Genomic DNA, 21851 nt, shown 5'->3' with positions numbered 1-21851 from the left:
TATATTAACTCTTTTAGTTCTTAATGCTTTCCTGTCTTTGAAAACCTTGTAAGATGATTTATATTTTGCAGAGTTAAATTGGAGCAATTCTAAACAGTTTTCTTTGAGTCAGAAATCAATGCTGACATATTGGTACTTGGTCAGGTGTTTAGTTGGAGTATTCACTATAATGCTGTGTGTGGTGATATTTTGAAGGTGGAGATATTTGACTCACTCTGTTTTATTTCTGGGGTTAAAACTAGAGAAAGAAACTTGAGAATTCAAAGAGATGAAATGATTTTAAATGTTTGCACACTAAGTGGATTTCTGAATAATATTTCTTTTTTTTTTTTTTTATAGATAATTATGTATGCTGTAGACAGGGTTTATAATCATTATTATGCTGGTTTGACTGGGCGAATGCAGTTTACTAATCTTGATCCCAGATCTGGTGATGGTTCATTGGATATTCTGAATTTAAAGGCATCAGACACTGGCACATATCAGTGCAAAGTGAAGAAGGCTCCTGGAGTTCAAAGCAAAAAAATACAGTTGACTGTACTTGGTAAGATAATTTATTTTCCTGAATTTTCAGTGATTTTTTTAATATGCTTATTCCACCCTATTTTCAGTGTCTGAAATGAAAGCTTCAGTTGGGCAGTGTTGTACTGAATCTGTGGTGATTATGATCATTATTGAGGCCTTGGGAGGGGTGGGCATAATTCTGTTCTGGGAAATTAAGGGAATGATATTTAGAATAATAAGCATTTATAGAACTTGTATTTCATAGAAAAGTCTTTCTGTGCATAGAAATGGTTTGTGGCACAAACTTTATCTTTCACAGAATGGACCGGCTGCTAGAACACAACTAGGAAACATTTTGATTGTGACTGTTATTAATTCAGTGATGTTTTGTTTATTAGTAAAGCCAGCACGGACTAAATGTTCCATTGAAGGATCACAGGAGATTGGAAAAGACGTTACCTTGAAATGTGTGTCACAAGAAGGATCCCCACTTTTGTCTTACGACTGGAAAAGAGTATCTGGCACGCAGAATCTTCCTGCCACTTCCGTGCTGAGTACTGTCAAACTTCATTTATTACTCTGAAATAATTAAAAAGATTGCAATATTATTTTTGGCTTATCCTGACTTGTAAGCATGTCTGGGTTAGTATTACTCTAGAGTAGTCAAGATTAAATGCCACTTCTGCCCTCTAACAAAACTGACTTTGAAACAAGCTGGAGTTGATTCTGGTTTTTAATTCATGCTTGGAAATGTTTCAAGCTTCAAGTTGAGATTCTTATCATTAAGAGCTGCGGTAGCGTGCTCACCTGTGCCCAGATGTTGTTAGTTCTCCTGCTTGCTGATGGTTTTGCTTTTGTGCTTAAGTGAACAGTAGGGAATTCAGATGTGGCTTCAATATGATTTAAAAAAAGCAAAAATCTTCATTTTTTTGTAAGCTTCTGCATTCTATTAGAGTCATATCTTAAAATACGGATCCCTAAAAATCATCTACAAAGGAAGAACCTAGTACTGTTCTTCATTTTGGACTTGACTCCTGGTCTCCTATTTGATGTCTCTTATTTATTGTTTTGACAGTGAATCTGTTGATCATTAATGTCCTCTGTACCACTCAAGATTTTAGGCTACTGTTGTTTTGCCCGTTCTGTCTCTACATCACAAATTTGTCTTGTGGTAACAAAAAGAAATGAGCAATGTCAGTGCTGGACAAGAATGAGTGGGACATTGTGCAAGAGTGACTTGCAACTTGCAAAAACCATGTTAATTTTGGGCTTGTGAATGTATTTTGGGGACACTGAGTGTGTTCTATAGAATATAGACCCTATCTAACTTGTTCAGCAGATAGAGCTAGTCAAATGCTGTGGAATACATTTCTAATGGGATAAGACTTACAAAAAATAGCATTTTACAGCATGATAGAACTGTTTTAATCTGGTTTGTTTCATATAGCATTTTTTAAGTTAAAATTTCATGTGTATGCTGGTTTAATAATTCTGTGATATTAAATATGGAATTATATTTAGGAAAATGGTAAGCCTCTACCTTCTGTTGTTTGTAGATAAAAATACAGGGGAACTTCTTCTGAAAAACGCCTCTCGAGAGTATTCTGGTACATACAACTGTGTGGCCACAAACAGAGTTGGCACGGATGAATGTTCTGTTGAGCTGAATGTCACCCCTCGTAAGTGTTTGCTGTGTAATAGTCACACAGTGTTCTTGTATTTAAGCTGAACAGCCTTTTTCTCTAAACTCCTAAATGGTTAAAAACCCCAGTGCTCTTATGTAATTTGTGGGTGCCACTTCAAGTCTTACTGTTTTAAATGCATGTGATTGAGCACTCCCCCTCTGATTCAGTGATTCAGTATTATTGACCTGCCTCATGTGAAAGATACTGGGCTTAATGTTTAAAGAAAGGTCTTATAGCTTTACATTTAACAAACAGTATTGTTATTTGTCTATTCTAGCCGTAAATACAGCTGGTATAATTACTGGAGCTATTATAGGAACTCTGCTGGGTCTCTCTGTACTGTGTTCTATCATCTTCTGTTTTTGTAAGAAGCACAGAGAGAAGAAATACGAGAAAGAAGTACATCATGATATCAGGTAACAATGTGTCTCTAGTTTCTGAGCAGTATTATTGGAAGATTAACTTTTAAATGTGTATTTCTGCAAATAAGTTACTTAACAGTTGAGATTTGTCTTAATCTGGAAAGCTTATTATAACACTAATGGCTTGTTGGAGAACTTTTTGTGGTTTGTCTAATTTCAGCAAACATTTTAGAGGCAATGAATATTGAGGGTTTGGGGGGTCTTTTGTTGCTTTAAAGGAAGACATAAGGATATTTTTTACTACATTGGAATAGAAAAACCCAGACTGAATATTTGTTTTAAAGTAATGGTGACTGAACTCTTGTTCTGCAACTGATTTTTTTTTTTTTTTTGGTGTGTTTTGTTAATTTCAGAGAAGATGTTCCACCTCCAAAGAGTCGCAGTTCTACAGCTCGCAGCTACATCGGCAGCAATCGTTCTTCCCTGGGCTCAATGTCTCCCTCCAACATGGAAGGATTTACCAAAACTCCATATAGCCAAGTCCCAAGTGAAGACTTTGAACGTGCTCCTACTCAAAACCCAGCCTTTGCACCTTCAAAGGTAGCTGCACCTAATTTAAGTAGAATGGGAGCTGTTCCTGTGATGATTCCAGCACAAAGCAAAGATGGGTCGATAGTATAAAATATTATTAATTTAAAAGCTGTTTTTTTTTTAAGTGTTCATTGTAAGTATTAGAGAAAAATATTGTGTTCCATCCCTCATTTAAACACTGGCATGAAATTTTCCTTGAAGAGAATATACAAATGAGTTTGAAAAGCCACCAATTCTCATGTTTAATTTTAAACTTATTTGCATATGATAGTTGAACTATTTGCTAAAAATGTTGAACTTCATAAATAAATATCGGACACTGAAGGTATTTTGACCTCTGGTAGGTTGCTGAGGAGGTTCTGACACTGTCAGCTAATGTACAGTTCTGAATGTGTAACAGTGAGACACAGGTGAGAAGTAAGAAAAGCATTTCATGTGTAGACCATGAAGTTTCTCAGAGTTCCTGAGACTTTATTCTCAGTTGTGGAATAACAAAAATATTTTAACTTGGCCACTGTCTGGTATAGTTGCAGGGGGCTGAAAATACCAAGGATGACTTTGAATTCTGTTCAAATTGAGTATTTATGTGGTTCTTTAACCTGGTGATGTTTGTATGGAGTACTTGAGCTCTTATTTCAGGGGCAGACAGTCATTTGATTGGTTCAATTTATTTAATTAATCTGTTCTGAATTTAAAAGGGCAATGAGTGGAAGTGTGACAGAAAACCTTGCAAGTTCTTTGAAACACAAATTTTTTTACAATAACTAGTGCTGGTCCTGTCAGATGACTTAATACTTATGTTATCTGATGTGAGAGGTCCTATCAGATTGTTGATAGAAGTATCTAAGCTCTAAAACCTACAGACCAACTCTTACTGTCACAGTAAGAATGGGTTAATGCATCTTTACACAGGTCTTGAAGTTAGTTGTACCTTGCATTTTCCAATGCCTGGTTAGATACTGAGGCAGTGCTCTTAGTTTTTTTCCCAAAGCAATTTCCTAGAAGCTCTGTGGGGATTTGATGAGACCTGTTAAGTAACTGGTATTTGATGTCTGTCCTCTTGCTCTAACCACAGTGGAAGCAACTTTTCTCATATGCCCCTAAGCAGTAGTCAGTCCTTGTTCAAGATGTTAATGTCTGGCTGTATGAATCTGCAAGGAGAGAAAGCTCATTTTTTCTTGCCTCTTTAACAACCCTAAATATTCTGAACCAGTGTTCAGACTGTGGAGGGCAAGCATTTCATGTAACTGAGAGAAAACAATTACCCAGAATTGTTGATACAAATCTCATGTTGCAAGATTGAAAACACTTCTTCCCAATTTTGCAAATTTAAAGCAATACAGGAGAAACACAACAATTCCTTGTCTTACTTTCACATGTATTTAAGGACTTCTGGTAGCTTCTGATGACTGTTATATACCTGCAAAAGCTCAATTTAAAACTCTGTACAGTTTGAATCTGTGAATTCTTTCTTCCTTCCTGTTTTCTACCTTCTTTGTCTTGTGCTGGGGAGCAGGTCGGGGAGAGTTTGTAGCTTACTCTAGCTAGAGATGTTGAACTGCAAGGTATTTTGGAAAACTGTAAATTCATTAAAGTATGTGCACTGATGTTGATGAAGGAAATATCTGAATAGCCTGTTGAAAGATGTTAGGATTATTTGTGTGTAGCAACAGTGAGAGAAAACAACATTAACCCAGACCTCTAAGTTTATAATCTGCTTATCTGTAGCTGCCTATACATACATCTGTGATGAATTCTTTGGCTTACTACTAAATATTTGTCCTATCTGTAAATAGGTGCACAATTTTTGGCTGGCACTATTAATGTAAAGAAATTCCCCTGCCCATGGCAGTGGTTGGTACAAGGTCATCTTTAAGCTCCTTATAACCCAAACAATTTCATGATTTTAACATACCCTTCATACTGAATTTAGAAACTTGAATGGCTATTAAGTAATATAGAGTTAGTTTTACACATTTGGAACTTTTTTAGATTGTAAACTGATACTGTTAGAGATCAGATTTTTTATCTTTCATGTGTGCCTTGTCAATAAAATTTGCCTGATTGTAACTTCAGTTTTTATTAAATTTCTGGTGCCTAAACATACTGTATGAACAGGTGCTTAGATGATGGTACAGTTCTTAAAACATGACACTGTGATCTGATTTCTTGATTCTTATGTACTATTTATACCTCTTCATGCCTATTTTTGGATGTGAACTTCAGTGTCTCTCTCTCTGTATTGTTCTGTATTTCAAAATGTCACTTAACTCCTTCAATTGCTAATTATGATTTGAGTATTTGTGTTCCTGTGTAAGCTCTTCAGTTGTTGTACCAATGAGAGAGATGATTGAAATGCATTTATGTGGTGAATAATAGGCTTAGTAAGTGTGCCAAACATAGCTTCTGAAGAACTATAGATGAGGAGACATGTTTTTGCATCCAATTATTGTGATAGAAGAGACTTCCAAGATGTTAATCATACACTGATTGTTTACCTTGAAACTAAGGCCTTTCTTAATGAAAAGGGTGTAGTTACTACAAATACAAGTTGAGTGCAAGACTAAAGTGAATCACAGACTGAGAGAGAGCTATAAACCTAAGGAACCAGGCAGCAAACCTACTAAATTTGGTTCTAAGCCTTCTGTGGACCTATATGTTTTTGGTGGTTTGAGGGATTTTTAAAATTTTTTGTTTGGTTTGGTCTTGGTTTGGCCTAAGACCCTGTAACTTACAGTCAGGTAAGCCCTAGGACACTCAAACTCAGAAACCTGTCTCAGTAAAGCACACAGAGCAGAGTTTACACATGCTTGATGCTCTGTCAGCTTGTGCAAAATAATAAATGGGCAGAAGGACAGCCTGATGTGCCCTCAGAGCCTGGCTGTTAGGCTTAGCAGCCTTGACAGTGTCTGTCTATTTATGTAATTGCATGGAAAAATGAAAGAAATGGAATCTGACACAGTCCTTATCTGAAATATGGAACCTCTGACTTGGGGTAAACTCTGCCTCAAGTTGCTATCATCATGCCTTTTTGGGTGGATGCAACACTACTATGAAAACATAATACTGCTACTATAAATTATTTCTTTTGTCGCTAGATTGTTCACTTACACTGGATTATGATTCTCAAAAGCAGCTACTGTATTTTAACAATAATTTCTAGCTGTGTGGGAGATGAACTGGTTAAACATATGACGTGTCCGATGTGACAGAGAGCTCTGCTGACAGAACACTTTTAGGAAGTGATGGCAGCTGATATACCAGTTAGGAGGTGGCATTTTTAAAGTCTCATTTAAAAAAAAAAGGGGGGGGGGGGGGAAGGGGAGGGAGGGTGGTACCATTGTGTAAATACTCTAAGTGAACTCAAGAAACCTCTAGTTAATGTCATGACTGTAAACTTGCCTGTTGAGGACTACTATATGTAGAAAGAAACCCCTCAATTTTAGCATGGTGTGAATAAAGTGTTAGACTTGTAATACTGTAGAGGTTATGTAACACTTGTCCATACATTACAAGAGTTTTCATCAACTTTCTGCAGTGGGTATTTAAAGATACTTGTGTGAAACTTCCTTCCCTAAGAACAAATACTTCTTCCAAAACTGTGTGGTGCACAGAAATGCCGTGTTGGAGGGGTAAAACATGACTTTTGAAAGAAATGTACAATGCATACGTCTTTCTCAGCTCTTGATAGTCTCATTCATATTAGATGTATGCTTCCTGTTTAATAGTGCAAGTAAGACTTCTGAATTGCAAGTTTTTATGTAATGCTGAATATTGTATATTACTGGTTTCCATGACAAGCTTTTAGTTTTGTTCTGAGCAGTGTATATATTCTGGATCACTCTAGGTCTTTGTTCAGTCTAAAGATGATATGCTATTTGTGTCACTTAAACCTTGTTTTATACACTTGATAGGTGCTTTTTGGGGCCCTTTGTTGAATAATCCCCTAGCACTGAGGCATAGCTCAGCTGAAATCAGAGCAATAACAACTTCCTGGGATCCAAAACGTTACAATGTTACATTTCTCATGCACAAAGCATGGACTTTGAACATTGATATGAATTTCAGTATGAGGTTTTTATATTCACACTTTTGGGGGAATGGTATTTTAAAATACAGGTATTGTGAGTGAATTTGTAAAAAAAACAAAATCCAGAATTTTAAAATGCTATAGTTCCATGACAGACTTGTGTACTTTTTGAAATAAAACTGTTGGAGAAAACAGTAGTCTGTCTTTATTTTAAAGCAGCACATGTATATGTCTTCAGCTTTTTCTTTATGTAATTGGAAGTGAACTAATAAATATGGCTGTGTATACCATGCTGGCATGAATAATTTTATTTATTGCAAATAAAACTTTAGATATTTTAACATATGCTCTTTTAGATGGGGTTTTTAATTGTAGGTATAGTTACACTGAAACGTAAGCCTGGAAATGAACTTTAGATTAGATTTAATCCCTCTTTATTTTAGGTAGAACCAAAAATTCCTGAAACTGATTAATGTTTTTCCTTCAAAGTTCAAACAAGCAGCTTGACAGCACTCAAAGTATGTTGATAAAATGCTCGGGGGTTTTATTGTTAGTGTGTTAATCTGCATCTCTCAATTTTGATGAAGATGACTTGGGATACCCTGCACTGCTTGGCCTTGCAAGCTAACTGATTATTGTCCTTGTAACTTTACCTGAGATTAATGTGATTTCTCCAGTGTCCTCTTGGGTGGAGATCCAAAGTCTGGCATGGGCTCCATTTGCATTAATGGCATGTATTAAGTTTGTATAATTGGAGGCATAATTAACTTACATTTGCCAATGATATATGCATGTTCATATGTTATAATGCATGCCTATCTTGATATATTTGTGTTCTGGGCCAGGCCAGATGTTCCAGTGACTTCTTTATATATATAAAAAACCCAACATATGTGTGCACAAGCATGTGAAGTTAAGTGGAGTACTGGTGGATAAGCCTCTAGGATTTTTTTTATTTTATTTCAAATTAAGAGTCTTGCTTAAATACCAAAAGAAACCTAATAAAAATGCAAGTTCAGATTTGTCTCCTTAAATAGAGTTCTAAGAAACCTTTCTTACACTCTTTTTAACATTCACGTCAAGATTGGGAAAGGATGGAAGTGTTGAACTTAGGGTGGCAGTTTTGTCACAGATGGCTCTTGCATGCCTCAGTTGCTCCTCAGGTCGGTTATGTGGAGAATAGGTGACCGTGAACCAGAAGCTGAGTACTACCTCCAACTTGTCTGTGGAATTCCAGCAAAACAGCTAGAACTTTCCTGAGTGTCCTGACAGAAGAGAGGGCACTCAGCACCTGATAGCTCTAAGGAACCTCTGTGGTCCTTTATATGTGTGTTAGACAATGCCTTGGATAAAGTGTCATAAAAGGTCTGGCTGTTTGTTTCTCTGAACATGTTGTCTGTGTCTTTTGAGCTTACTGCCTCTAATTTGTTTTCCCGATGTTGAGTTGTTTCAAAGCTCTATGATAATACTGATAGGCAATTAATTGCTAGGCTATTTTAAAAAGCAGATAATGACAGCAACTTAGCCTTGTTTCCTGTCTGTACATTCATAAAGCAGAATAGTTTGTAAAGAAAATACTGATTAAGTAGCAGAAGTAAGAATAGGATGAAACAGAGCTATGAATGTTGCCTACCTTTCCAAATGTCAGTTTATTCTAAAACTACTTTTAGCTTGTTTATGACCATAGGTGATTTCTCAAAACGTGAAGACTTGCATCTTAATTAAAAATAATGTGTGTGCTTGAGTTATGATGATTCTGTTGCTCGTCCTAATTTGCTTTAGGCTTTTTATGGAATGGTGCAGGCACAGCTACCAGGAGAAGAGTATGAACCTTTAATTTTATAAAATAACCACTCTGGCAGAAAACTGGCCTGGAGGATTGTGTTATCCCTGCTTCTGTCTTCCATTCAAAGTCAAGTTTCTGGAAATAGGGAGCTTTTAAGTATCTTTTGATTTTTATATTGTTGGAAATCAAAGTCAGTGTCACCCTCGTAAGTTGGTGTTTTGAAGACTTCAGCTTTCAGCTGTTGAAGCACTGGTCAGGTTGCTTTGGGTATGCAAAATATTTAGTGGCAGCAGCTGCAGTTTGGGTCCTCATTTTTAATAAAGTTTCTTTTGGTCAATGCTGTCTAGAGAAACAGATGAAGGACAATTGTACCATATTATTTGGGAAATGAAGCAGTGCAATTCATACAGGAACCCTGCATGACGCCAGGGTTGATGGAGGGAGGGAGGGAGGGAGGAGAACATCTTTGTAAGGAAGTTGAGCTTGTTGATTATACAACTTGATTATGTAACCGTTTTAAAAAGTGGCAATATTAGAAGAGACATTACCAAAGATAAAATGATGTGCTTTCAGATGTTAATCTAATTTTTTCTTAGGGGAAAAACCTCTGGAGGCAGTGTGTCCGCTGGGAAGCGCAGGGAGCTGTGTGATGCTTTGACAGTTGTCCCACTTCCAGGGCTGGATGCTGTGGCTCTGGGGAGCTGCAGGCAGGGCAGAAGCTGAGTGCTGTACCTGAAGGGTATTGTACTCTCCTTCCCAGAGAATTTTTCTTAATTGCAAACTGGGCAGAGCAAAGCAGTGAGTCTAATCAGTTGCTGTGGAATGGGAATTCTGGAAGCATGCGTGAACTTTCCAACTTCTTGAAACCTTTCCCTACTCTGGTTTCTAGCAACATCTGGCTTAGGGGTCTTAACACAAAATATTTTTACATTCAGAGCTGCTATGTAGCCAGCATACCTTCACTGCTTAAATTGCAGAGCCTGGTACTCTGCCTACCATCCAGATAATTTCTGCAGGTGATGACTGGTTATATTATTACTAACAGTACTGTGTAAGGAAGCAGAAGAAACTAGATTCTCCTGAACCCTCCAAACAGGGCAAATGGTGACAGCTCAGCTCTTTGGTGCTCTGGGCACAAACATCTCCAGGGGTGCGGTGGTCACTTGGGTTAGAATTTGCTGTGAAGGACTCCTGAATCAGATGGTAAAGAGCTATAAAAGTAATTTAGTGCCATTAGTAAATAGCTTCCAATTATGTCAGGTTCTGTGTGAGTAGGAAAGCAACTTGAGCTTTTGTTTCTTGTGGCCAGTTACTGCTGTACAAGTGAAACAACACCTCTCTACAACTTGTGACTTGTCCTGGTTAGTGATTTGTAATTGAAACTATTCCCATCCAGGGATCTGAATCTTCCTATTTTGTGTCACTAGGTAATATTTCTGTGAAACAGTAGGTGGGATTAGTCAGATTTCAAGGAAGTTCAATTGTGCAGCAGAGCATTTGTTCCCAATGTTTAAGGGCTCTGATTGTAGTCCCAGCCACTCACAGATGACTCCTCAGGCAGCTAAGTGGGTGGTGTTTCAAAGAAACTATTTGCTGAAGTCAAAACACTTATGCTATGCCTTACTTAGCTGTAGGAGATCAAGATAAAATTAATTTAGGATTTCTGTTTCCCGGTACAATAGCTCAGGTGGGAGGGAAGCTGATACCTTAGACTAGAAATAAAGGCAGCTGGTGGGAATACATAACACTACTGAATTGTTTTGCCTGCTAGAGGATGCCAATTCTGGGGCACAGCTGGTGGTTTGTGAAACATGTCAAAAAGCTTATGTTGTGGCTGCTAGCACTGCACTTCTTCTCCAGATAAATAAAATGCCCTTCCACGTCACTTCCAATGCTGTAACTGTCAAAATCAGAAACCGTTCATCTCATCTATAAAATACAAAATAAAGCTTGCAGTTAGTTTATTTTCACATATTCTTCCCTCTTACTTGTTGGTCCATGAGAAAAATTCAGACTTACTAAAAGGACACGGCTTGAAATGAACTGTTTGGTCTTGCCCTGGTTTCATCCTTGTACTCTGTAATTCAAAATGAAGTTGCTTAGGCATTGCAATATCTTCTGCTTTGGACTTGAGTTGTGGTTTGGGTGACTTCTTTAGGTAACCTATTTAAATTTAATGATCTTGTATTCCTGTTTAAGTTGGGAAAACTCACTGTGTTTAAAACACAGAACTTCCAAAAAAAAAATTGCTGTGGATTTCTGTGCTGTCTCCAGCCCATTTGGGAAAAAAAATTATGGCTAAATATAAGTGCTTTGTATGGAAACAGAGTAATAAAGTATTTGGGAATTACGAGTGTCCTCCACAGCTGATGCTTTAGCAGCCTCTGTCCCCATCCCTCTGTGCCTAAATGTGACCAAGTGTTTGGTGCTCTGTAGTGACTTTCTGGGAGTATTTTCCAACAGAAGCTGAGGAGCCTTCTATGGTGCCAGATGATTATTTTCTTATCATTTACTCAGGAAAATACTTGAGTAATCTGCATCAGTTAAACATTTTTTAAAAAAATAAATTCTAACAAAAGCTCTAGAAATGTACAGTTGAGTTATGAATGTAATTTTTGATAGGTTGTAACAGTTATGATGAGAAACACATATTTATATCATCTGTACAAACACTGTTGCTAGGATGGAAGTACACACTTCCACATCCCTTTTATTTACCCAAAAAATAGGTGCAACTATTGTCCAATTGCCTAGTATGAAGCAGACCTTAGAGCTACCCATTAATATGTCAATATTTTTCTGACTGAAGTTAAGGTCACCAATTATGGTTCTTCATTTGCAGCTCATTTAGGGAAAAAAATCCTCAGCTGAATCATTAATATGTCTGTTGGTTTTCATTTAACAGCAACACAATGAAAATTGTGGTTCTCGTGCAGATAACCTACAGCTGTGATCTTGCTAGATTTGCATACTTGAAAGCATCAAAGTTCTAGACAGCAATTTTATGTTTTTTAAAATCAAGGTTATGTTGCTACTTGAAGTATTTTAGGTTTATTATTTTAAGTATGATCTTTGCACATCTGAACTGGGTGGGCAGGCAGGAATCTCAACCAACCCACTAAAATCCTTTATTCCTAGATGAAAGGGCTGGAAGGAGGGTTACAGCCTTTATGCTCAACAGTCCCTTTTGTTGCCTATTAGAAATTAACATAATTTCCCTGCCCCTGGTGTTACCTGAGCAAGCTGGGATTTTAACTGACAGTGACAATTGGGTCATTACATTATACAAGTGAATTTAATTCTGTCAGCATCTCATGTCTGTGCCAGCCATATGAGCTAGTTCATTTGCTGCTGGCTTTATGGTTTGTACATGAGGGGAAAATTGCTGAACATGCAAGGAGGCTGAGGACATCCTTAGTGCCTGACATGGCTGACAGAAGATCACTCACTAGCAATAAAAACAATAACAAAAGAATCCAAAGGCAAAGGACTCTGATTAGCAAGCTGGAGAATGAGGGTTGATGTCCTGGCTCTGTCATGACTTAGCTGAGAGGTGTTTTTTAAATTTATTTTTTATTTTCTATTGGCATTGACATATCCTCTTCATTCATCATCTCTAGTAGCTGTTAGAGTGGAGCGTTCTGTTGACTCTTTGTGGCTTTTGGAACTAGGGTTTCCCATTGCACTGTCATTTGTTTTTAAAGCTATCCTTGACAAGACTTTTTGCTATCCTTTTCAGTCTTCACCAGATGTCCATCTAGTACTTTCTCTCCATTTCTTTCATAATCATAGGAAATTTTGAAATAGATGTATTTAAAGATCGTTATCTTGATGAGACCATCTGCGGTTTTCTCTGTCCCCTGCTGCTTCCTGTTTTTTAATTCTGTCCTGACAGCAGTCACTTTTCCAGTACTTCTGCTGCTCCATGAGTATTTCAGGTTGTAGGAAAAATAATAGTTGAGTAGATCTCATTATGGGGTTTCCTGAGGGTGAAAGATCCCCCAAAGCCATTGCCAATGCGAGGGAAAGTGTCCTCTTCATTCCATTTGATACTCCCTCAGCACCTCTTCCCTGCTGCTCACTGCAGGTGTCTTGGAAGGTATTCTCAGAGTGAGATAATGGAAATACCAACTCCAGATGTTCTTAGTGCTTTCCTTCACTGTTACTGACATTGGAGGTGCCTAACCCTGTGTGTGACAGGCTGAGCTACAACCAGAGAGGTGGAAATTTCCTTGGCATCACTGGCCCTGGTGTTTGGTGTTTCATACACTTTGCCTACAGCTTCCCACTTATACTGGTGCCTGGCTGTCCTCTTTCTATCACATTCTGCCTTTTTATTCCTGGCTGTGGTATGGATTTCACTACTGGAGTAGGACAGAGTTTTAGGCAGGTTTTTCTTTTTTTTTCTGAGCCTGGTATGTTGCTTTTGATCACGCTTTTGTGGAGGGTCGTTCTTTTTAGTGTCACTTTCTATCATATATTCTGTTCCCAGCTAGTTTTCCTTGTCTCTGCTTTAGGCATTAGGCACTTAAAACTACATTTATACAGTGGATTTCAAACTGGCCCCTGGTTTTCCAGCTTAAATCTAATGGTGTTATGATTGCAAGTACCTGGGCAGACAGTAGTTTGTTATTAACTGATAGTTTTCCTTGCACAATCCAAAGGACTTAGCACATCTTGTTTATAAGCTACCACACTGGGGGGATGGATGTTTTCAATTTTCTGTATTATTATTATTTATTTATTTATTCTTTATCACAGCTGCACAAACAGCCTCTAGCTGCATGCTAAGGTTCACTTGCCAGACTGCATTTTTCTTTATTTTAATAATTTTTTTGTTTTATTGCTAGATATTTGCTTGGATGAGAAGGAAAGGAAAAGAAAATCAAGACTGAAAGTATTGGGGCAGTGCAGCAAGGGAGAACAGATTGTGTTTGCCTTTCTAGCTCATTTAAGTATCACATTTAAAAAATATTTGCTTTTCCAAACAACAGGGTTATCAAGAACTATTCCCCTGTCCCAGCTTGTCTCTGGGTGCCCCATAGCAGAATTTTCTCCATAAGCAGGGTATGCTAATTTTCTCTTGAGTTGTTCATGAAATGGAGCAAAGAGGAGTTTGATGGAGAGACATCATTACATGAACCCCTGCTTGCACACCTGCCCTATCCCTGAGAAAAGCTGGATTTATACATGTTTTGGAGTGTAAGAGCACTGTTTCTTCAGGTTCTTCCAGTAGAATGGGATGGGATGAACTACGTGTGGAGCAGCTAAACTTTATTTAGAAGGCATATGTTTTCTAATTATTAACTTGAGAGCTATAAATGAAAGAGGTAGGAAATAGAAGCATTATGCAATCCATGGTGCAAAGACAGGAATATAGAAAGGACATTTCTGGCCTCAGTGTTCAGGTTCCCAATTAATGAGTCTCTTAACATTCCCTACAACAATAATTATGTGAACAAGAGCCAGAATGAAGTTCAGAGAACAGCAGGATTTCATGCCAGGCTTGAAATAGAAAGAAGCCAAAGGTTGTGATTTCCAGCCAAGCAGAACTTGGTGCTGCTTTGAGTTACTCTTCCAAACAAAGTTTTGGGAAGGTTCTGAGTTCCTTTTACTGTCACATGCAACTGGAAGATTCCATTTGAGGTGTAATTCTAATTGCAGCATGACAGTGTTCAAGAAGAAAGTGAGCTGTTGCAGAAATAGCCTGAGTCAGTTGTTTTAATTATTGCTCTCATGGAGAAATTATTGTGTCATTGAGGCACGTCTTAAAAATCTGTGAGGATGGGTGCAATTATACAAACGCCTGTAATAAACTGAAGTTCAGTAAGAAAATGAGATGTTTCCAGTAAACACAATACATCCATATACATTTGTGGATTATTAGTTAGGAAGAGTTGTTTACTGGTGTATTATCATGTTTGCAAAATTAATATTGGTGACTGTCAGCAGCATTTAGGTAAAGGCAGCATGTAGAAAGTGCGTTTTGTAGCATGGAGATGTGGCAAAAATGATGAGTTATCATTTTTCTTACAATACCAGTCTTAGAATATGAACTCAAAGAATATAGAGCTGATAGAGAACTGTAACTGCAACAAAGAATGATTTATTGTCTTTGTACAAAACATCATCCCCAGAAAAGTCAGTAACAACAGTCAAGAAGCTAGAACTGATTTCTGAAGAAATGGTGAAATGAGCAGGTGTGCAGGTTGGGATGAGACACTTTGAGAAAACGGAGTGTTCATGGCAGTAAACAAGAGAACTGTGTAGTTCTTTGACAATGCAAGTTACTGGTATGAAACTTAGGAAAGAGGCATTTGGTGGATTTTGACAGGTACTTTAAAAGTACAATGCAGTAGGTATGCACTGGGAAATCCATGAGATACTGAAAATTTCCTGTCATGTTAAACAGTTATTTGTAGTCCACTTATAAATGAAGTTTTCATTTGCTGCACCACTTCACCTTTTTGCTATCAGACACTGGTATAAACTGGTATAAAAGTGCATTTAATTACTTTATGTTACAGTACCTAGCCTCTTGTTGCTATAGATTAATGATATTCTTTCTTTTTGTAGTATGACATCGCACACAAGATTGGTGACATAACAGTGGTATAAACATGAAGAAACAGGCATCAGTTTTTGCATGACTTTCCTGTATGGTGAAACTGAAGTACATTATGAAATGAAGTGCTGGGGTTTTTTTACTTGATCTCACTTTAGATTCAAGATTTTTAAGTAGGCTGTATTCAGTTTTGTAAGTACCAATTTTTTTCTTTTTCATATTTTTAATGCAAAGTTTACAAAGCCACTCCTGATGTTTTTCTTACTACTTTTGTATTTTGAAAAGCGTGCATCATCCCTCCTCTCTGCTTCCCCCACCCCATTCCCTGGAGATGCAAAAAATTGTGAATTTAACAAAATCAACTCAGGTAGCAGAAATATAGCCTTAAGCAATGGGGTGTTAAAGAGATTGTAATCTGAAATAGAGTAGTTTTGGGTTTTCCTAGCTTTCTGGTCTGCTGATTTCATAAGGAAGTGTGTCATCTATTGAATGCTGTAGTGATACCCATGAGGGTTGACAAACTGTGTGCAAAATGCACTGTGTTTTGAGATTGTATATATTTTATAACACTTAATAAAACATACTTGAATGTTACAGTTAACACATGCTTCAGCATAATCTGTTAATGCAGGTGGTGTGGTAATTCCTGTCTGTGTGCTTCCTTATTCCTCCTGCTCTCCAATTTACTATGCAGGAGTCCAGAGGGAAGAAGAGCACGCTCTTTAAACCAGGCTGGTTATGGGGTCCCTATTGCCTCCTCCACTGTGGTACTTTGGGTACTGATTTCATAATGAAAATATTAATTTACTTAGCCATGTAAGGGTGAGACCACTGTAATCTGATCTAATGGACTGGAATTCACTAAGTCAATTTTTGGAGCCTGGTATCCCACTGGTACTTGGGCATTTTTGGTAGCTCATTACCTGTCACAGTCCACATAAATCAGAGCACACTGAAGGACACACAGAATTTAGGCAGAAGCAGTGAGCATATGCAGATTCAAACCTGCCTTTAACTACATCTGTCTGTGCTCTTGAGAAATACTGGTGCTGGGTTCTATTGTAAATACATAGTTATTAATTTAAACATTAATCTAGGGGCATGTGTTACACTGTGGTCTGAAGGCAACCACATAATCCATTGTGAAACTGGTGGTTATAATGCTGAAAAGGTATTAAATTATTTTTGCTTCTGTTTTTGAGAGGAGCACAGCTAATTCTAGAATAAACTCAGATGCTGTCAAGCAAAAGTTCCATTTAATGAGTTTTGTCACTGCACATGAACAGTCAAGTAAAATCGTCTAAGAAACAAAAATAACTTATTAAGAAAAATGGAAGTGTGTTGGGTTTCTAGATAGCATAGGCTTAAGTAGCAAATTAAAAAAAAATGTTCCAAATCTAAGTTCAACGTTGTAATTACAGAGAAGACACTTTGCCTTTAAGAAGCACTTGTTTTTGTGCCAAAATATTTCATTCCTCATTCTCTCCTTTGACTCCATGCTGCCTAAACTTGTCTCTGAGTGAATCTGGCAAGTAATTAATCAGGGTAAAATTCCATTTGGATCAGTATGAAAGTTCCCTTGTCAAGGAGCAGCAACTGTAAGGTAATGATTTGTAGACAGCATTTACCTTTTAGGCTATGGCGTGCTCCATATAAGATGAGAAAGTGTCTTTTCCTGCCCTCGGTGATCACCATCATCTAAATGTTTAATTGCTGGTGTTTAAGAAAGTAGGAGAAAGGTAGGAGCAACTGTGAAAGCTTATAGTTTTGCTTAAAAAGTGAATTTTGTAGAGCTTTTTTTTCTGCAGAAAAATTTTCAAAGCTTGCTGCACTAAAATATGTTCTTAAAGGAATAAGTGAAATAAACTTTTTTGTACTTAAATTCCTATCCAAATTAATAGGTATATATTGTAAGTAAAAAAAGTATATATATATATATATACATTGAAGGTAAATATGTGTCAATTTTACAAAGAAATTTGCATTTTTTTTTCCCCCAATAAATTAGTAACTGTTCAACTTTCTTGTCATCTCTCTGGGGAGTTGCTTGGCTAATCCCCATCTTCTTCCCAGATGTCCAGATACTGAGTTTTTTGGAAGATGCTTTGTGTTGGGTAGTTAGTCCAGAAGTCCACCCTGCCTGAGGTCACCAAGCACGGGCTGTTAACTTTATGTTGCTATGTTGTTATGGTGTAAGCAGGACACGAGTTTGAAAGCTTGTCTGATGCCACACAGAAACTCTGAAGATTTATTCTCACTCTCAGTCTGTTCTCTGCCGTCCTCCTCAGGCATGAAAGATACGATGGTTAAGCCTGGGGGTCATGCCTCTATAGATTTTTGTGGCTGTTTAGGAGTGGCTGGAAATATCAGGGGAAAATTTCACTTGGTATAGGTTATTTTTTCAACTATTTATTCTTTGTAATATAGAACAGCTTGGTCAACAGGTGGAAAACTCCCTGACTCTCGTGCCAGCACTATTAAATGAGGAGAAGTAGTGCATTTCACATACTTTGCTTCTTGCCAGGGCTTGCTTGTTACAGGAGAGTTTAAGCATGTGTTTGTTTGGTAGCTGTGCTCCTGTTCACACCCAAAGGAATCTCATGTGATGTTTTGCATGCTGGCCTCGACCTGGAGAGTCACAAGGCCTGAATGTCACCAATAGCAGCTGTATCTTTGCTGCAAAGAGATTAACTAAAAGTGCTTTCCATCCATCTTGCATATGACATTTTTCTACCAAATGGGGGCTGTGAGATCTCTGTTTAGTTCAGACCACTTCTGAAACAGCTCTGTTTCTCCCAAAGCCATTATACTTACAGGTGTCTAAGGAGCAGTGCTGTGCTCAGCCATTCCCAGGCTTCCTGTGATCTTCTCCGTGGTGGCCAGGCCTTGCAGTCATGTGGAACTTTGGAAAAAGTGTATTGTTACTGAAATTGGATCTGTGGGCTCAGACTCATCTCATACTCTAGCATGGGTACGCTAGAGTATGAGATGAGGCAGGCAGTTCACCAGGTGAACTGTCCCATGGTCAAGGGGGGATCTGGATTCAAGCAGTGCCCTGCAGGCAGGATGGCTGCAACGGGCTCAGAAGCTATGCCAGTGCAAGGCAGTTTCACACTGCTACAGCTGTATCCCTGTCTGAAGTGGCGTAGTTGTAAGTACTTGCATAAAATTAAGAAGCCTCAAATCGTGACTCTGGCGTGTGCATTTTGAATGGCAGCATTTGGCACGCTGCAGAAAGATTTGCCCAGCCTGTCTTGACTCTTCTTGCCTGGCCTTGGGCTGCCTCCTATCCTGTCAGCAGAAGCACTGGTGCAGTTGCCGTGAGCCACATCAGAGACATGATATGGTTTAAAATTGCTTACATATGGTGAAGTGTAGTTTGAGCTTGGGTACATTCATCATTCAGATCAGCAGGCAGCTGCACTGGTATTTGTGCTGACAACAGGGGAAGGAGGCAGTGTGAAAGTGGAAAGAAGGATCAAAGTACAAGAAAAAGGCAGACAACAGAGGACTTTCAGCAGTGGTGCTAAAAGGGCCCAAGGCACTCACCTGCCCTGCTCTGCACAGGGATTGGCCCAGACAAACTCCACAGGAGCTTTCCAGCTTCAGTGCTCCGTGATCCTGTAAAAAGTATGCATGTAGCCAAATTCACTCTGCATTCAAAAAATGGTGATCCTCAGCTGTGGTGCTCAAAGCCAACAGACTCCTCAGCTTTTGGCACTGGTGTTTCCAGGCACCTCTACCCTCCTCCCATGTGCAGAAACCCTTTATTCTGCGTAGGATGCACAGCTTGCCTTGTATTGCATGTGCATCCCATGGCCTGCCACACGTATGAGCCTTCCTGAGTGTTCCTAGGTATGACAGTGTGTTCCCAGGGCACCCTGCTCCAGTCAGTGCTGGGACAGAGCACGCTGGCAGCAGTTGCCACTTTCCTTTTAAGACTTAAAGGAGATGGTAGTTGATAATGCTGATGTTGTCATCAACTATGAGCTTGCAAAAAATGTCTGCAGTTATTTCATGTGACTCTGAAGTAATCTTGAGTCTCTCCCGAAGGCATCTTGTGGAGCATCCATGTGGGCAAACCACCTTTGGCTTCAGCAGCCATGCAGGTGGGTGACTGGCACTGCAGTTCCCCCAGCAGGCTGCAGCTCTCCTGTGTTACTGACAAAATATAGGCCAGTCAAACACAAACAAAGGGAAAGAACTTCAATCTCAACTCCAGGAGCATGTGGAAAGTAAAGGAGGAAATCATTACTTAAAAGGAAGCCACACAATCTTTCTCTGTAACTCAATGCCACATTCAAAGATTGCTCATTAAAATCTGCAGGCTGGAGACCCAGCTCACTGGGTTTTAACACTACCAACACAGCATAGCTGCAACTTTAGTGTTATGCATTCCAGTTCATTTCTATTCATCACATGACTTTCATTGTTTACAGGAAAATGGGATACATTAAAAATCTGAATTTATTTTGAATGGCTTGCTTTTGCAATACAATGCAGGCTGCATTAACACTCAGGAGGCAGCTAGACGAGAGCTGACACTGAATATGCAAAAATATTTACAATGAGCTGTATGTACCATGTTCTTTGTGAATAATTTGCCTGTTACAAAGTAAATGACATTAACTACAATTATCACAACATAAGCCGTGAAGGTTTGGGCTGGCAAAAATATAATAATGGGATTACTGCTGTTTTCATTAACACTGGGTCACTTCTGCATTTTACCTTTTCTGAGTATCTAATTTGACAATGTCTTCTCTCTGTCCTCATGACTGAGTCATTATTAATGCAATAAGAATTTGCTGTCCTTACAGAGAAATTTTGTTCCCTTCACAGTTGTTTTTCTGACCTTTTTTCTCTTATCAGAAGTCAAACTTTTTCATAAACTCCAATAGTCCTACTTCTGAGGTTAACAGAAAAGAAGGTGGAAATTCTAATAAATCTTATGTCATGCACTAATGTGAAGATGAGGTGCATGGAAGCCTTGCAGGACTCCCCAAAGGAGTGAGTTGCTGAAACTGGGAAAGCAAGCAGTAACACACCAAATTCTGTCCTATGACAGACAAAAAAGTTTCACACTTTAAAATCCATATTTTCATCATTTTTATGCATGTCTTTAAATCAGGAACTAGGCATTTCTATGAAGGGGTGTGTTTAAACGTAGCTGGGCTAGTTTCAAACCTTAGAGCAAAATTTTAGAAGATTAACTGTCTTTAACAGTGAGCATTGCCTGTCACAGTCCCTCCACATGCTAATCATTGGTGTGGAGCAGTTGTGCCCTGGATTAGCTTCAAGCACGCAGTCCCAAACCATGGACACCATGCCCTGTAGTGCTGGCTGCTGTCCTGGGTGGTTCTAGTCCCAGGGGTGAGCCAGACCTGAGGGGGGACTTCTGTTCTCTGCCTCTCCCCCAGATCAAAATCTTGGCCTTTTGTGAGAAGTGTGAATTGCCAGTTCCAAAGTCTTGGTCTCTCATGCTGGACCATGTGCTGCAGGAGGCTGGGGAGGTGGGGTGGTTACTTTCCTAGGACACAGCAGATGTCCTACATTGTCAGATTTCTGGGGGTTGAATTCTGTTGGAGGAATCCTTTAAAGAGGAAACATTTATCATCTCTCAGTGCTCTATTTCAGTGACCAGTGTTAGTGTCTGATGGCTGTTTGTCATTCTAGGGCCTCTGCTTTGGCTTCAGTACAATAAGCTAATGGGGATGGATTAAATGAGCTTGAGTAGGCTTTTACTGGGGTTAATTTGATGTGTGTGTATACAGTTTCTATGCCAGCAGAATGATCTGTCAGCAGAAAGGTAGGTAGGGAGGTAGGTAGGTAGGTAGGTAGGTAGGTAGGTAGGTAGGTAGGTAGGTAGGTAGGTAGGTAGGTAGGTAATACCTTCAGCTTTTCCATCTGGATAGAGAAGAGGAGGAGATGCTGTTGGGAAGCACCTGGGCAGGGCAAAGGTGTGGTAAGCAAAGAGTCCATCTTGATGTCACAAGACACATTCCAATGACTGTTGTGCAGATCTCTGCAGGAGCTGCTCTTGGCCTAGTTTGTATGCTAATGAGAAATGAAAATGCTGACAAAAAAATCTGTATTTTTAACATGAAGGATTTGTAGTAATGACAATCATTACACGTGATTTTCTGCACTGCTGATAAGAAGAGAAAATGGTAATGGTTTAGTCTTTCTTTAAAAAATTTGGAGACATGTAAGAAAGAAACTAAGAGACATCAGAAGGGTGCAGTGGGCTCCTCTTCCACCCACATCCAGGGGCAATGGTGGTGTGGGCCAGAAAGGGACCCTGGAAGGTTTTGAATGCCTTGTGATG

General features: G+C 38.7%; 1 protein-coding gene and 1 long non-coding RNA gene across 4 annotated transcripts in view; one reads left to right on the top strand and one right to left on the bottom strand.

Moving 5' to 3' along the window:
* The window catches only part of CXADR (CXADR Ig-like cell adhesion molecule), a 32590-nt gene extending 16466 nt beyond the window's left edge, over positions 1-16124 (top strand). For 2 of the 3 annotated variants that reach the window (XM_064410879.1, XM_064410880.1), the window contains exons 3-7: positions 340-544; positions 903-1058; positions 2061-2183; positions 2467-2605; positions 2965-7513. In XM_064410879.1, coding sequence (XP_064266949.1) covers positions 340-544; positions 903-1058; positions 2061-2183; positions 2467-2605; positions 2965-3232 — 891 coding nt within the window. In that variant the 3' untranslated portion in view covers positions 3233-7513. Of the gene's footprint in view, positions 1-339; positions 545-902; positions 1059-2060; positions 2184-2466; positions 2606-2964; positions 7514-15534 lie in introns of those variants that run through there. The other variant, XM_064410881.1, reaches the window with a different exon arrangement.
* LOC135294939 (uncharacterized) lies at positions 15960-21582 on the bottom strand. The gene is made up of 3 exons (XR_010356920.1): positions 21416-21582; positions 19073-19144; positions 15960-18425 (listed from the first exon to the last, which is right to left on the bottom strand). It is a non-coding gene; the product is annotated as an uncharacterized LOC135294939 (long non-coding RNA).
* Positions 21583-21851: the final 269 nt, after the last annotated feature.

This window comes from Passer domesticus, chromosome 2, assembly GCF_036417665.1.
Source record: "Passer domesticus isolate bPasDom1 chromosome 2, bPasDom1.hap1, whole genome shotgun sequence".
NCBI lineage: Eukaryota > Metazoa > Chordata > Aves > Passeriformes > Passeridae > Passer > Passer domesticus.
This window is presented reverse-complemented; position numbering and strand designations above follow the sequence as displayed.